The sequence below is a fragment of the Pholcus phalangioides genome, unplaced genomic scaffold, assembly GCF_987345545.1.
Source record: "Pholcus phalangioides strain wild (caught in Gottingen) unplaced genomic scaffold, Ppha-v1.0 ptg000001l_1, whole genome shotgun sequence".
NCBI lineage: Eukaryota > Metazoa > Arthropoda > Arachnida > Araneae > Pholcidae > Pholcus > Pholcus phalangioides.
In genome coordinates, this window is record NW_028301594.1 from 4,202,092 (window position 1) to 4,220,349 (window position 18,258).

At 34.5% G+C, this 18,258-nt stretch overlaps 1 protein-coding gene across 5 annotated transcripts in view; it reads right to left on the bottom strand.

Moving 5' to 3' along the window:
- CadN (neural cadherin) overlaps positions 1-18,258 on the bottom strand; it is a 610,878-nt gene that overhangs the window by 72,271 nt on the left and 520,349 nt on the right. For all 5 annotated transcript variants that reach the window (XM_089240252.1, XM_089240174.1, XM_089240398.1 and 2 more), the window contains one exon: positions 13,082-13,197. In XM_089240252.1, the coding sequence (XP_089096378.1) occupies positions 13,082-13,197 (116 nt within the window). The remainder of the gene's footprint in view (positions 1-13,081; positions 13,198-18,258) is intronic.

The following is an 18,258-nucleotide window of genomic DNA, read 5'->3' on the forward strand; positions in this document are numbered from 1 at the left end:
AAAATTTTAAGGAAACTTTGGTGCCCTCATACCGAGTTTTACTGCATATTGAAACAACTTATTTAGGTATTTGAATCCTGGACATATTTTTGCTACGATAATTAACTGATTTTTAGCACTAATTGTATTCTCATAAAATCCATAAAAGCAGCTATTTTATTTACGAATCGGGGGGGGGGGGTACATACAGTTGAATTTTGTATTGGCACTTATCCATTTCATGGTCGAAGGTGTAAAAATTGGTACTATATTGTTACATCAATTAAGACAACTACTATATTTTCACGACAATGATTTTCATAAATAGCTAATGAATTCTAAATGAATGACTGTTTTTCTTCAGAGGGTATTGTGACAGATACACATAATGATAGTACGTTTAATGTAATAATTTTAGCTCCGTTCCTCAGATCATGAAACCATTAGTTCGAGAACAACTCTCTCACTCGAATGACCATTTTGGATACTAAAATTGACTGATATAATGTAATTTATCGCATGCCTAACGTGAGATGTTAATGGTTTCAATTGGAATACGTGAAAGTAAATGATGTTGTAGGACTGATACTGACCATCGATCCCGATGCGTAGGTACTTTCCAACATTAGGAGTAATACATTTAACATCCTCAGATCCATTTATCTTCGACTTTGTAGTATCTGTTGGATTTCGATACTTGATTATATCCTACTATGTAAGCTTAGCATTGGATTAACATGATTTACACGTTAGTGTATGGGGAATACAATACATGATTACATTTGCATTGTAAGAAATATAATGTTTATCATCGGTTTTTAGTGATTCTGGATACTGATTTTGCATATATACTTATCGAGGGTACGTAAAAAAACACTGATAGTATATCAATAAAGACCAATTAAAAAATCACTTCTTTAATATATTATTCAAGCCATAATTAGTTTGGGAACGTGAAGCATTTTCCAATAGTGCCTACCACATAATCAATACACCACAAAGGTTCTCAGCAATGCACAACATAATACGATGCTGGTTATAACAACCGTGCATTATTGCTACCGTTCCATGATTGGCAAGATAACATTGGCTCTGACCCAAAATCATTTTTTCGATACGTCAATAATGGATGTAAGGGGACAGTTGGCCCCCTCTCGATAGGAGGCTCAAAAGTAGAGAGCAATGTAGGCATGTGTAGTGCTTTCAATGACTTTTTCGCGTCGGTTTTTAATGGAGATAATGATATTCGATATACGGGTGTTGCATGGGGTAATAAAACGCTCAACGATATTCAAGTGGAAGACGTGGAGGTCCTAAATCTTCTAAGAAATGTATGTGCAAGCAAAGCACCAGGACCAGATGATATCTATCCCAGGGTTCTCAGGGAAGGTGCTAATGAATTGTTGGGGCCAGTCGCACAGATATACAGGAGTAGTGTTGCTGAGGGTATCGTCCCGAGAGATTGGAAACTGGCTAACGTTGTTCCGATATTTAAGAAGGGTAGTAGAGAAGTGGTGTCTAATTATCGTCCAGTGAGTTTGACGAGCTCCCTCTCGAAAATTTTGGAAATTATCATCAAAAGGCAGTTTGTGAAGTGGATAGACGAGAATAATGTATTGTCGGATAATCAGCATGGGTTCAGGAAGGGGAAGTCATGTGTAACTAACCTCCTTTGCTTCTATGATTACGTGACTAAGGCTTTGGGTAAGAGCAAAAATGTCGACGTTGTTTACCTTGATTTCCAGAAGGCATTCGATCGGGTCCAACATGGCAAACTCTTGAAGCGTTTACACGAGATTGGAATAGGGGGCAACTTGCTGAATTGGATAGAATCGTGGTTAAGAGATAGGTCGCAACGAGTTATGGTGAACGGGGAATTCTCTGGTTGGACAGACGTCACAAGTGGAGTTCCTCAGGGAAGTGTCCTTGGCCCCATACTTTTTTCACTTTTTATCGATAAACTCGATCAGGGTATCGATGGAATTACTAGCAAATTCGCAGATGATGTGAAGCTAATGGGGGTAATCGGGAATGAAAGCGATAGGGAGTTGCTCCAGACCAACTTAAACAAGATTGCAGCATGGGCAAATGAATGGAGCATGACGTTTAGCGTAGATAAGTGCATGGTCGCTCATTTTGGTTCGAACAACCCACGGTTCTCTTACGAGTTGAATGGTGTCACTATCCCGGATGCAACTAGAGTCACCGATTTGGGAATTCTCATTGACGAGCGACTTAAGTTTTCTGAACATTGTTCAGCGGTTGTCAAAAAATCGAATAGAATGCTTGGTCTCATTTTCAAAAAGGTCTCTTCGCGTTCTCCTAAAGTCATTCTTCCTCTTTTTCGAGGCTTAGTTCGTCCTGGACTGGAGTATGCTGTAAGGTTTTGGAGACCATACCTACAGAGGGACATAGACTTGGTTGAAGGGGTGCAGAGAAGAGCTACGCGTGTCCTTATTGGCACACAGGGCTTGAGTTATGAAGAAAGACTTCATTTTTTGAATATGTTTACATTGGATGAACGCAGGTGTCGAGGAGATATGATCGAAGTGTTCAAAATTTTCAATGGGATGGATAGGATGGACCATGAACTTTTAGTACACCGCCAATCGACTGCTTTTACAAGGGGACACCAGTATCGATTGGTGAGGGACAATGCAAGGTTATGGTGTCGCAGGGAATTTTTCTCCAATAGGGTTGTTAATAAATGGAATAGCTTACCCCCGGAGGTAGTAAATTGTAACACAATTGACACGTTTAAAAAGAAATACGATAAACATGTTGGGGTAAATCGAGAAGCTATCCATTCTTAGAATAAGACAACCATAAGTAATCTTTATGGGCATCGTATAATATTTTATCATGTGTATATATTGTTTGTAATTTGTGTTAATTGCATTTTTAATTGGGTTGCTGTATTTTTGAAACATATGACAACCATATTTTTATGGGCATCTTTTTATCAGCCACCTCGTTGGGCATTTTGCCTGTTGTGGCGTTGTATTTGTATTTGTATTTGTATAAGATAAATCCCAAATTTTTTCCTATTCATCCAGTGCTATTTTTTCATCCAATATAATGACCTATACAGTGACCATTCAATCCGACACAACGTTAGTGAACTCAGCTCTGCCCACCTCCTTTTTTTTGCAAAAAAATTGCAAAAAAATCCACGTGCTTCGTTAGCCAAAATTGTATTGGATCATCACACTTAATAGTGGAAAATTCGATACATACGTATGTGAATGTAATTAATGAATACAATTTATTTCATTAATAATTTTTAATCTAACGCATTTCTTCATTGCGATTGTTTATATCATAACAAAATGGATAACACATAATTTTTTATCTGTCCAAGTGTATTGAATTCTCTTAAAAAAGATTTTTATCTCAAACTTTCGATAATAAGATCTTCCAATATAACGCCCGTTTTCGATGGAACGGAGAGAGTTTGTTGTACTGTAATGAGAATTGGTTTTCAAATATTTATAATCCTGAACAAAAAAGAATCATTAAACAGCAAAAACTACATTACAGATTACTTAGAATAATTCAATAAATAATTATAAGATAAAATTTTCTCTGGTTTGTTGGTGGTGGTTATTAGTATTTAATTAATTAATTAAAAATCCTTTATCTTCTAAATGATGGCGTTCATTATGGGAGGAATGTTTTTAGCGAAAATTGAACGGATTACGGCAAGGGAAAGACAAAATAAATAACAAATATTAATAGATTATTATCAGGTAAAAGAAGAGATTTTTACTTGAAAATTTTGGCTGTACTCAACTATAACCTCGCGTGAGAGTTCAGTTATTTTTTTTTCCTTCCAATGTTTACAGCTCTTTTTTTCTTTGAAGTGAACAGTAATACTTAGTGACGGATGAACTATATCACACAGCTGTAAAAGCTTCCGCGACTTGCCCTAACTTTGCGTGTTATACAGCCATCATTATTCCAAGCCACTTCTGAGAGGGGAATCGCTCATGAGAGTGAGAGAGAGAGAGAGAGAGAATTACCCGCTTCAGAGATACCGGGCGTAATTTTCTATTATCATTGAATTATTTCACCGAGATCTCTCTCTAACTTTCGATAATCAGGTACGAAACATCGATTATATCATCGTTTATTTCGATTGAGCAATATTTCGTTACACTTGGGAAATTTCACCAGCGTTTATTGACAGTGATTCCAAACAACACAGATACAACAGATACGGAAAAGTGGCTGGATGAAGAGATATCGGTGTTTCAGGGGAACGAAAATTCGTCTATGCCCTCGCGCGAACGAGAGACCGGGGTTTGAGTCCCCGTGAGCGCAGAGATGAATTTTCTTGCCCTGAAACACCGATATCTCTTCGTTCAACCAGTTTTCCGTATCTATTGTACTAACAGGGGAGCGTGACGTCTTTCTACAGATATGTTATTGTCATTTTTTTTCAGTGTAATTTAGCCCATCGGCAAAAACTATATATATATATACTACAGTAAGGGTGTTCAACCTTTAGGAGAGTGCGGGCCACTTCATTGATTTGAAAACATGTCACGGGCCCTTTAAGTGGTCTGAAACAGCACTGTAGTCCTCTTACGTAATCTGAAAATGTAATCATATGAATGATCTGGAGATGTGCCGCGGTCCACTTAAGTGATCTGTGATCCACTTAAGAACTGCGACTCAGCTTACATAAGTGATGTGCAACTGTGCACCGAGGGCCGTTTAAATGCTCTGAAACTGTTTCACAGGTCACTTAAGTGATCTGTAAATATGCCGTGGGTCACTTAAGTGATCCTTAAATGTGTCGCCAGCTGCTTGAGTGAACTAGAACTGGGTCGCGGGTAACTTGAATGATGTGGAACTCCACCACGGGCCGCTTGAGTGCTATGTAACTGTGTCCGCGGGTTGCTCATGTGATCTGGGAATGTGCCGCGGACAGCTTAAGTGCTCCAGAATTATATCGTGGTTAACTAAACTGATAAATTTCCTGACACAGGGGGTACAACAAAAAACGGCGACTTGACCGCAGCAAAAAAATTGCTACCGCAGCGAGTCCCCCATCGAGGGGTTAGCGCACCAACCTCTCGATGAGTATAAAAAACAAGCCTGCCGTTCGGAATCGTCAATAAATTATAGGTCCCGGTCTAATTAGCCCTATTGTGCAGAAAATGACCGTGGTGCGACAAAAATGATCAATGATCAAGTAAACTGATCTGTAAATATATCGTGGGTGACTAAACTGATCTGTGAATTTAACCAGTATCCGTGTGGATCTCTTATCAAAAACTTGTGCGACTATAGTTTAAACCATGTCGGTGAATACCGCCCTATGATCTGTGAATATGTTGCTGGTCTCTTAAGTGATTTGGGAATGTGCCGCGGTCCACTTAAGTGATGTGAAACCGCACCGCGGGTCACCTAACTCATCTACAAATATGCCGCTTAGTTCATTTTTACAAAATTAGGTTTGAGGTCAAGAGCCACATCAGATATATCCGAGGGACACATTTGCCAGCAGGCGATATAGGTTGAGCATGTATGTCCTACGGGGGTTTCAGTTTATTAGTGATACAGATACAATTTCACTTAAATCGAGAGAAAATTCGACATTAATATTCGTTTTATAGACATTATAATAGCCCATATAAAGTGAAATAACTAATGAAATCCTTTAGCGGCATTGAATATTTCAACTGGAAACTGAATGAGGAAAAACTCAATTTTACCAAAAATATATTTCGTGTATACAAGATATACGAAGACTGGATGTTGTGAAGATATTTATTATTTCAGATGTTTATTTTTTAAGGAAGGAAAAAACTCATCTCTGCCTCCACCGGGAGTCGAACCCGGGTCCCTCGATTGCCGGACGAGTGCTCTGACCACTAAGCTACAGAGGAGATAGAGATTTTCCTTCGCTAGAGCGTATATATGCCCGGGTTCGACTCCCGGTGGAGGCAGAGATGAGTTTTTTCCTTCCTTAAAAAATAAACATCTGAAATAATAAATATCTTCACAACATCCAGTCTTCCGTATATCTTGTATTAACAAGTGGAGAGCGACATTCATGTCATATTTCGTGTATAATTCAGAAATTTATTACGGATTTCTGATAGAAGCGTCCTGGGGGAAAATTTATGTTATAACCGAATTAAAATAAATGAAAAATATTGGACCCTAAGTAAGTAATTTACGCTAAACACTTGTCTGATGTATTGAGATTTTTCTTTTACCACTTTCACATAATTTTCCTCAAGATGCAAACCGTGACGTCGAGCTATTCATTAAACAACAAAAATGCATATGAGGTAATATTCTCAAATTCAGCAATGGAAAATAAAGTAACGGAAAAAATATTTAATTTCGAAGATTTTTCGAAGAAATTATTCCTAAGAGTTTCTCGAGTGCGCTTAGAAATTAAACTGAAAGCTATTTAATGTTCGGAAAGTAAATATTTTTTCCCCTTCAAAAATATGCAATTTATATACATTATTTTCCTCTTTTATCACATTTTCTCAGCCAAAAACTTAATTTAAAACCTACAAGTCGTTGATGGTCGGTCGCTTTAATTTCCGCTTTTACCAACTAAAAAAAAGAAGAGCGAGACGCCATCTTTTATAAATGTTGCACGTCACGAACACGAAATCTAAACACCGATATTTCTCCAATTTTTGAAGAAAAATATTTGTTTATAAATTCAAAAAAAAAAAAGACGACGACTTTTGCGTAGCAACAATTTAATTAACTGCAATTTTTTAATGAATTCGTATCATTGCTAACGAAGTTTCGGGGTGAGTTTTGCTAGAGAATATCGTCAGTGGCGCTGTTTACTTGGGAATTGAAATCTACACTAAGATAATTAGAAGGTAGAAACGTCTTGTGTTTGTTTTGCGGTAAATTATCGCTAATTTTTCATTGAGTTCTTGCGGGATATAGAAAGACCATAGTCGATACTTTAACTAGAACACTCGCAATTAGCAATGATATCATTATGAGAAGAGCAAATATCGTTTTTCTTTGATTGTGTCTAATATCGTGTAAAAATGTTTTCCTCTCGGATTTTTAGTTCTGGAAAGAAATTAACACGTAAAGATAACTTTGTGTTGCTTCAGAAAATGTGTGTTGCTATATTTATCTCACGTGTAGAATTTTAAACGAGTCACAAGCAACTGAATAATCAGTGGAAATGTTTTTAAGACTACATATTATTATAATATTTGACAGAGTACATCTAATCTTAGTTGCTTAATTTCGACTTTTTTTTTTAGGATACGAAGGAATATCTGTTTTAGCTTAATTTCTCAAAAAATTCAAGACTGAAATATTTTCACACTTTAGCCTCATGCAAGGTGTCCCATTGAATCGTAAATAGTTTAAAAACTCATAAAATTGGAGGCATTCGTACATTTGAATGTAGTTTGTGAAAGTTACTTTTTCAAAACGGGATTTTTTTTTATCACAGAAAAAAATGTAGTTAGAGGAACAGTGCAAAATGTGTAAATTACAAGGTCCAACGTAAATAAGTAAAGGTGAACCTGTTTGGTTTTACTGCATTTCTTTACAGTGTAATCATTTTTAACGAATAAAGCACTCATTTCTAGTTCTTTTCAGAGCTTTGCAAACACTGTTTATGCCTCTGCATGTCTTGAAAATACAGAAGACAATTGAATGCTATCGGGCAGCATCAGTCACGAAATCTAGAATAGGCCTAGGTATCCAACTGCTTTGTTACGCAAACTGTTGTTTCACCTACACACAAAATGTGCACCGTAATTTTGAAAGATGAATGTTAGTAATTGTACAATGAATAGTCCAAGACCATGAAGTAGAATATAAAATGATTGGAAGAAATATTGACACGAAATTAGTTTTTGAACCCTCAAACAAAGCAAAAGAAAAATTAATGAACCAAATGGTCCACATACACCCCTCATAAAACCAAACAACTTGAAAAAACGATCAAATTATGCTTTGACAGTATCATTAATTGCAATTTACTGCATTTGTATCACCTCGTAATATTCCGACGATTCTCTCTTCATTTAAAAAGAGTTACACGAATTTTGTTGACAAGATTTGGTAAAAAAAAAGTAGGAAAAGCAGCACAAAACCAAAAAAGTAGGACAAGAGTAGTGCATTTTATCAAAATGTAGGAAAAGTGAGACAAGTGGGAACACCGGCGTTTTTCCTATTTTAAGGTATTGTGACGATCAAGAGAGATGAAAAACGCAATTAGAAATTATTTCATTGATGCGTAAACATCTATACACTTCTTTCCTAGCCATTGTTGCAGCTTCGAACGTGCTTGCATATTAGCCCGAACTATAAAATTAAAGCATTAAACGTGTTTAATTTGAGAAATCCATAACCCAATAGCAATACGAGACGGCATAATTACTAAGTGAAAGTATTTTATGTCCTCACTGTAAAACACAACAGTGATAACCTGACATGCAAACATGTGAAAAGTAACTTCTCTCATTTTCCCACGTTGACATATACTAGCAGAACTACAATTTCGAAACTCTCAAAGTTATTAAGCATCCAAAATACCTCGCGAATTCAAGACACAATCACGATCTCGAAACTCGTAAACCCACGGTAAGGCTCGGCAAATTCTACCCAACACGGGGGTTTAATCGTCCAACCTACGTTGTCAACCTTTGCCTTTTTATGACAACAAATACCTTTGTACACGTGTGTTTGTCCACATCCCTTGAGATAATAGCTGCTTTTATGACAAACACAAAACGGGATGTTTAGAAATGGCAGAAACATCTGCTTTTGTACCCGTCATATCGGGAGGTATTTAGCAGAGGAATAAGGGGGAGAGAGAGAGGGGGGAATTCCATAATTTAACCAACTAGGCCATTGCTAGGTTGAAACGATAGGGCTTCCTTCTTCCCACCAACTACATCATTCAGCTGGTGGAATCCGAAATATTTTCAGTTCCCATCATTTTCATACCCACTATCCACCCCACACACCCACCTGCTGAACCATACTCAGCAGAAGCCTGTCTATAAATACTGTGTTTGGGCGAATAAAGGGTCGAAGGAGAAATGTCTGTACGGTTCTGTTTCCATGTGTGTGTGTGAGTGTGTGTATGGTTTGAGTGAGAGAGAGCACATTCCCTCTTCCACGTTGTTCCTGTGCCGGTACATAACATTTTGGTGTGTTGAATATTAAACACGACTTACTGCAGGTCATATTCTCAATGCAAATGGTGGAAAATGAAAGGCGGAGAGGGGGAGGGGGGAAAGGGTTGCGCACGAACGGTGAGAGAGAGATGAGGACAAACGGCCGATATCCACGAGGCATAGCTTGGTGTATATTTGTGCAGAGCAGAGTGAGAGGAACAGAAAGTACTCTCACCGACTCTGTTTATGAATGCCTCCATTAGCTTAGTGTTTGAGAAATGCGAATGCTCTGACAGTTTCCAATGCTTTGTTCTTCTGTAGAGCCTCCGCGATGGAGTAAGCGAATGCAGTAGAATGTTGCCGTTCAATATGTTTGTATGAATATATATATGTGTATCTAAATATTTGGTAAGCTAATGCATGAGAATTTTTGGGGAGTTTATGCCCATTGCATATCTATGTATACAGATGCGGGAGAAATTCAATGCGAACCCATTTTTTTTGAGCGGTTATTCCACTAAAGAAGTGTGGAAAAGGTGTTAAGAGAAATGTGACTGACTTGAAAATATGAATATAATTTATCTGTGCGTTTGTAGAGAAATTCGATATTCTCTGAAGGAATAGAAATTAAGAACTGACTCCAGATTACTCAAAAGTACAGGGAGTTTTGAGTTCTCTAGTATAGGCGAATTATTCCCATTGAATTCCTTTGAAAAGGATGCTTAATTTCAATCTAGGAGATGGAGAAATGGCGAAATAATTGTCTTTATTCTCGCACGTTTCATTTGACAACTTTTCTAATTAGACTTTCAATACTTTGATTGAATTAATATTTCTCACTTTGTTTTTACGTAAATTCTGCGGTGTTTGGCCAGAATATGATAACTCCAAAATCACAGTTTTGAGATACTAGCATTTTCATTGTCATTAAAAAATCAGAAACAAAGCATACACACAAATACAAATGAAAATATACATCAGCATGTTGCTTAGCTGTACGCACGTATTTGTGCATTTATCTCACGCCTAATTAGTTATAATTACCAAGACTTACTTTTAGATCAAAAATCCATTTTTTTGGGACATCATGTTCTGACCAAACACCACAGAATTGTGGGTTACTGAAAAGAAAATTAATAACTCCATTCGAAGAGATATTTATACGTGATGGTCTAAGTTCGAAGTCTAGTGTCTCTACATGGAACGTAATATATATATATCGAAAACTATATTCAGAGAGAGAGGGAGAGAAAGAGACATCATTATTTTGGAGACATTGCTGGGAAAGCATTATTTTGAAGGCTTTGTAAGAAAACCGCAGTTGCGGAAAGTACCGGTTCACAACATGCATCGTTGCAAAATGCTAGAATGCAATGCACATGGATGCAATGGACGTGTACTGTACACTTTAATACTTTTATATACAGGGTATCCTGTAAATGCTAGGACGGCCTTTATCTCATCAACCGTCCGTCGTAGAGGTAATATTTCAATTTAAAAAATGCTCAACAGGCGTTCAAAAATCACCCTGTACCAGCTTTGAGAGTGAAAATACAGTGTGTAACAAAATCAAAAATATAAATTTTTATACAGTTGCTCTGTACTCTATTTTCCAATTAGGAAGTTGTTGCACTATCTCTGCTGACGCCAACAAAAAAAAATTCCCTGTTTCTAAATGCAATATTCACCTAGATACTCGAATTCGAAAAACGGAGGGATATTGGAAAAGAACAGCGTTAAATGCGGGTAAAACGGTTTTTCGTGTTTAACGCTGTTCTTTCCCGAATTTCCTTTGTTTTCCGAATTTGAATATCTCTGTCAATGTTGCACTTAGAAACGTGCAATTTTTTCTGTTGGCTAAGGAGAGACAGGGCACCAACTTTCTAATTGAAAGTTTGAGGACCGAGCATCCGTATAAAAATTTATATTTTTGATTTTGTTATACACTGTATTTTCACTCTCAAAACTGGTACAGGGTGATTTTAGAACGGCTGTTGAGCATTTTTTGAATTGTAATCATACCTCTACGACGGACGGTTGATGAAATAAAGGCCGTGCTAGCATTTACGGGATACTCTGTATACTCTGTATATATTTTTTACGGTACGTAATCTAGTAGCCATTGTTTCGGTATGCTGATTGAAAGGTTCACTGCAAAAAATTAGTTTCGTTTCCGTCAATTTCGACTTAAATTAGAAAAATGAATTATAAAATTTTAATTTTTAGTTTGCACCAAATAAACATTTTCTCACTTATTATATTTATTTTCAAAGGATTTGACTCTATTATCATAGCTAATGGACGCGAGGATCCGGGTTCAAACCCCACAGTGGTGGTCGGCTGAAGTTGGTTTTCTGTGGTTCCCAACTTCAAGGCGCAAATGCGAGCCGATCTCCCCGTTAAAAAGTCTCGCCACAGAGAGCAACAGTCCTACAACGATAAATCGTTCAATCATAACACTTCACTCATAGTTAGAAAAACTGGGGGCAGATGACAGCACTACACATAACAAGCATTACACAGAAACAAACTTTACGTCAGGTTGCACTACACGTACACGCACATTCCCGCATTCGTTGGGGGGTTTCGCGGGGGGGAGGGTGCATGTGTGGTGTAGCAGTAGTAGGTAGGGCCTCCAAAAAATGGCTCGGGGATCCATGATGTTCTTAAGTCAGCCACCTCGTTGGGCAATTTGCCTGTTGTGGCGTGGTATTTGTATTTGTATTTGTATATGGAGTTACCCTTTTTTTTGTCAGATACCCTTCAATACGGGAAAAACTGCACACACAAGGGACCTTTCACGTTAATTAGACAATTAAGACAAAAAAATCTCTTGAAGCAGCTGAAAGTTTTGATGAAGCTAAATATGTTTTTATTCGATAAAAAACAAAGCATCGGCAGTAAATAAACTTCATTTAATCAAAGTTTTTATTATACTTGTTCTATATCTTAATCAAAACACTCTTTTAACACGATTTTATGGGGGTTTTTTTTCGCTTCACTCGATATAGATAAGAAAAAATTTAGACACCAATTGTTTAATATTATTACTGATATTGTGGAAGAAGCATTTGACGTATTTATGACACCATTTTTAAAATAGAGGTGAATACATTTTCATTTCACCGAACAAAAGTATTTCTTTGAAATAATACAAGAGAATTTCCATTGATTTCCATGAAAAGATATAGAACTGGAAGACAGTTTTGTATATATTCATGTTCAATAAGTACCGTATTCATTACGCACATTGCGTTTTTCTCTTAAATAGGAACTCTTTTAGAGAAAATAAAGATAAACCTAGGAGTACACATCTACGTAAACGCATGCAAAAAGCTTGAATCCAGTCAATATTCATTGGAAAATAACATTAAAAAACATCAGATTTTGAAATCTGGAAAAAGAATGAAAATTCTAGAAAACTTCAATGATTAATAATTACTTTATTAGATTGAAATTTCCTTGATTGAAATTTCCATATTATGCATTAAAAATATGAGCAATAACTAGAGGAGGGATAATACATTATAAATAATAAATATTTTAAAACTTTCTTTTGTTCAATATAATCTCTGATATTTTAATGCGCAGAAAATTTGATAATCTCTTAATTTATTTACAACACGTATTTCATTAGTAATTTCATTTGTACTTTACATAATTCGCGATGCAATAAAGACTTGAATAATGAATTATTTCCGAATAGGTTTTTCTTTGCTAATATTTAATAGATGAGATAATAACATTTATTAGACCAACATCGAGAGACGATATAAAAATATGCTAATTTAACACGTTCATGTCTCATCTCTACAACAACTGTATTTACTAAATATTATGAAAATTTTAAATTATACTAATAATTTGTCTTATTCTTTTTATAATAGAAATGCTGGGAAATGAATAGTTTTCTCGTAATTATAGTAGTATTTTATACAATGAAAAAATACAAGAACATGATCTACCTCTTTTCTAGATTCGTAATCCAATGGACCAGCAACATATATAGCACCGGTTTCGTTTTTCACTGCGAAAGCTCCTCCCGTATTACCTTGAGTTATTTCATATCTTATTCTAGAAGCTGCAAAAAAAAAAACGAAAAATAACATGAATAAAAACAGTATAAAAATATTATTTTTTTGAAAAATCTGATTATACACTTTTGAAATGCAAATATAGACAAATGATGCTGCTGTTGATTTACAGTGATGATGTTGACGTAGCGATAATGATAGTCATGACTCAGTTGCGATCTGTATAAACTCGGATTATTCAAAGTCTTTACTTATTTCTATACCATATCACAATAGTTGATAGAAAAACACTATTTTTCCTACTTGTTTTTTTTAGTTAAGGAAGAAAATAACACTAAGCAAACACACGTCTCTAACAAAATTTTCGATGCGGCATTTCCTATTATCGAATTTCAGATATGCATCGAATTGGATATCGGTCGAAGAAGATCATAAAACACACATGTAAGGTAAACTCGTTTCTTTTTCGGTCCTCGTTGTACCAATTTCGTAGACCGAATATCACTCGTATATTTCTTATATGCGCAAAAGAAATGTTTCTCCTTATATATTTCCGTTTCATGATGAATAAAATATGATTTTTTTCGTAGAGATGTTCGGTACCATCGCCACATACTGTATGCTTCGAATACAGATTTCATTGACAAGAAATTCGGTCTCTTTTATCTTGAGGTCACGAAGTAGCGACGTGTTCTGATGTATTCATGGGCAGTGAGTTCCAGGTGCGTATGTTTCTTGGATTTTCACTATATATGATATATAGTGCTAGTAAAAGAGGGATGAAAAAAAAAAATTGCGCATGCCGCTAAATCCTTTTTCTAGCCAGCGGGTGGGCTCAAAGAAAGGAAAATTAGATGTCAATGGGTAGGTATCTCAACTGAGCAATTCTGTTACGCACGACGACGGTATGAGAAGATATAAAAATACCGTAAGAAGTGCACATTGATATTCATTGCGATTCTTCAAAGAAATGTATATATTCCCTGTGTCACGTGGTGGAGCTAGAAATTTTCTTTTACATTCCCAGCATTTTCGAGGATTGTTAAACGATACACATTGTGTTATGCTACTTAGAGAAGTTTCATCAGTTCTGGTTATTGAGTACCAGTTGGTGAACCGTACACGTATTTGTTTTAAATTATTACCGTAACTGCCTGCGTATTATCCGCATGTGAAAATTTCATTCCTCAATGATGAAATTTTAAGGAATAGGGTTGTTGTCACGTTTTTGTGAAAACAATTTGATGGTTTTACTCACATCTATATGGTACCTACAAATCCTTCAAACATTTTTCACTAATTAATTTTTTAAATATTAATTTATATTCCAATCTCTTCGAAAAAAAGTTGAAAAAACATTGGTAAAAATTGGTAAAAAACTTGGTAAGAAATTCCAATGTTTAGTCCCGGATTATTGCAGAAAATCTACTTCAGTTATCTTTGAAATCTGTCAAAAGGGCTACCGAACTACTATATTTCAAACATAACAATAAATATCATAACACTATATCGCATGAACATTTAAAAACAGAAAACATCAATGCGTAAGTTGAGGGCATGAACCTGCAACATGCTCGAGAAAAAAAACATTCGTTTGTTAAGCGGAGCACACAAACTCATTCGTTTGACCTTACTTTATTTAGCTAAATTTTATCCCATGACATTCTAGTAGAGAATTCGCTTGATTAGGCCTGATTAGAACACCGGTAATTTAGTCATTTTGGAGTTCTAAGCAATTTAAGTGACATACTGGGTTGGCCGAAAATCCATGAAACATTACAAAACTATTATAAATAATTTAATTTGAGTATGAGAGTACTCCAGTAAAAAGATTGTCATGATTAGAAATTTTAACCCTTCAAAGCGGCATTGATGCCTTCTTAACAGCCGTATTCACCAACACAGTTTCAACTGCAATCGCAGGTGGAAGGATTGAAGATCGAAACGGATTGGTTAAATTAAGGATTTTAACCAATCCGTGTCGATCGCTGATCGTTTAACCTGCGCTTGCAGTTGAAACTGTTGGTGAATACGACCGTAAAAGTATCTTATTTTTGAATTAACAAGACTAGATATTTTTTAAAGGTGATTTTTCTTAGATGAAACGCTTTTATCTATGTTCCTTACTTTGCACCTGCTGAAAATCGGGAAAAAAACACACTTCATTAAAAATATATGACACTTTGGAGTTTGATGATTCCTACTTTATCATAGAAACATTAAAAAAAATGAAATGAAATAGTTCAAAAGTTTGTGTTTGGTTAACGTATGTAGTTTTCACGTGATTCAAGTGCAACAAACAAATGCGAGGAAAGGCGAATTGAATGATGGTCACATGTATTGAAAAGCGGTAGTGGTAGGTGAAAAAAAGTTTGAACTATAATATGTAAACCTTATATCCTGATATTAAAATTCGTTGATTTTATATAGATCTTTGAAACATATCATGGATTTTGGCACTTCCCGTATTTTCGTTGAATAACCATGCATCTTTCATCCAAATCGTGAACAGAAAATGCCCGCGTTCTCAAGGCCCAATCATATCAAACTGGAACTCCTGGAGTTTATGAACGAAATTTAAAATGCTCCCTCGGTACTTGAGCGGGGTCTAATGGTAAAAAACTTATGCAGAAATATTATTAAAAATATTATTTATCCATTGTTCACAGTTTTACCACATATATTAGATTGTATATGACAGTAAAATTTTTACATATCTCCAATATTTGAGTTCTCACAGATTTTCAAAAAAACAAAGTATTAAAAAAAGCTTACGCACATGGTAAAATTGTATAAAATCATCGTAATTCAATAAAATATGATTCAAAATAAAGAAAACTGTCCAGTTCATAAAATGATGAAAAAGAGCGAGATTCTATCAACTCAATGTTATTCAAAATTAAATTAAAAATTTTTTAAGACTTCAAAAATTAAAAACTTTTATTTCTATAATCCAAGTGTTTATGAATGGATCCCAAATCTTTTTCAAATCCAAATCTTTTTAAATATCCAAATTTATTTCATGACTGAACAGTTTCCTTTATTTTGAATCAATTTTTATTCAGTTTCATTGACGTCATGTTATTTTATCATGCGCGCAAGCTGTTTATAATGTGTTTTTTTTCGAAAATTCATAAAAACTAAGTATCAGAGATACATAAAATTTTATACATACTGTCTTAACATAGCACACATAATTAAATATATGTGATACAAATTTGAAATAGAGCAATCGATATAAATAATGTTTTTAATAATATTTTTGCATAAGAAAGTTTTGTACCATTTTAAAAAAGCAGAAGCCGCCTTAAATTAATTGCGAAACACGTTAGGTTCCGCATTACAGTACTGGATTAACAAGTTTCCTCTCAAATAAGTCAATGCTCAAAGAATTCAGAGTTAATAGTTACATCACAATTTGAAACAAATCCAGAAATGAAATTTACTTCAAAATAAAACAAATGTGAAAACCCCCAATATTCAAAATGAAAATAAAAAATACAAAAATTGATAAATCAGAGACAGTCACATAAAAAGTCTAAAACATTAAAAATGAACTCGTATTTCAAATCTTTATTTCAAGAGAACAAAACATTTTTTCCAGAACATGATTTCAATGTAAACGATTCTGTTTAATACGGAATAAGGAAAAAAAATTAATGACAACGTTAAAAAAAAAAAGGGGCGAAAGGGTTGTAAAATCAATTTAAAAATAAAATAAGAGAGAAGCCAATTAGCATACAACGTCTAGGACATTAGTAATGGTAGCGGAAATTACTCTTCTAATAAGGAAAAGAGGTAAAACGCACTCACACACTTGATATCAAGAGAACATTCCAACTACCCATTTTTTTTCTTTTAATGCACAGAAATTTCTCCTTTCTTATTATCCACCATTCGCAATTTTTGTTACAAAAATAAAGATGGCATAAAATAATAAAGAAAAAAAATCGTTATGAAAGGAGGAAAAAAAAAACCCCTATTCTAATTGGTATCATTATTCAGAGTACTGGCGAGAAAACAGAATTCATCAATAAATCATAAAATAAAAAAAAAAAAAGTTCTAAAAAATTGTTTCTACAAATTTTTTCCCCATTTTTTTTGATGTTCATTAAAAATCAAAATATAAAAGAAAAATTGAATTTAAAAAATAATTTTTTTTTCTCTGTCCTTGATGTTGGAGAAGCTTTTTCTAAGGCTTATGTTCTCATTAAAACCACTAAAGATATTTTTTACTGAAACTTCACCGAAAAAAAATTTTTATAAGAACTTTTTCTTTCAAAAATTTTCTTTTCTTTGACCTGTCAGTTCATTCATACATAATACATTTTTTTTAATGTATAAATTTCTTTCTTGTGTGTGGTCTTAAGGAAGTAGAATGAATATAATAGTGGAACTCTTGACACGAAGTATTTTTTGAGAAAATAATCTTAATTGATAATTAATAGCTAAGTATAACTAGTGAACTGTAAATATTTCTATCGATACCTTCTTCCAATTATACGTTTTAAATATTAATATCCATATTTTGAGCTAAGTAATGGAAGATTTCTGATAAAAAAGAGATTAAAACACAAACTTTTTCTGTTTTTAGACCCTAATTATTAATAAGTATTGAACAACTTCACTTGAGATCCCTTCCAATAAAACTAACAAATATTTTATTTTTAAAGTATTTGCATATGTCAAGTGTTCTTTTAAATTTTAACAGTGAAATTACTTATAAGTATCTTTCATTGTAGTTCTTCAGAGCCAGAGGTTTTTTTAAGTGTAGTGGGATTTAAAATTTATACGCATTTGCGGAATTCAGCTTTTTTTTTTTAAATTTTAACTGATCTGTCTACTACATCTCTCGATGAAAGCAGTTTCTTAATTTTGATTGTTTCTATTTTTTTATTGTACTCAATGGTTTTTTTTCAAGAATTTTTATAGGATTCAAAACTTAAATATGATTAATAAAGCTCTTAAAATTTTTGCATTAAGCACAAATGACGTATGGTTGAAATATGGAAAGAATAAAATATAAATACACAATAAATCACCACAAAAGTTGAAATACAAATACAAACGCAAGAGCCAAAACAAGCAAATTCCCAACGAGTTGGCTG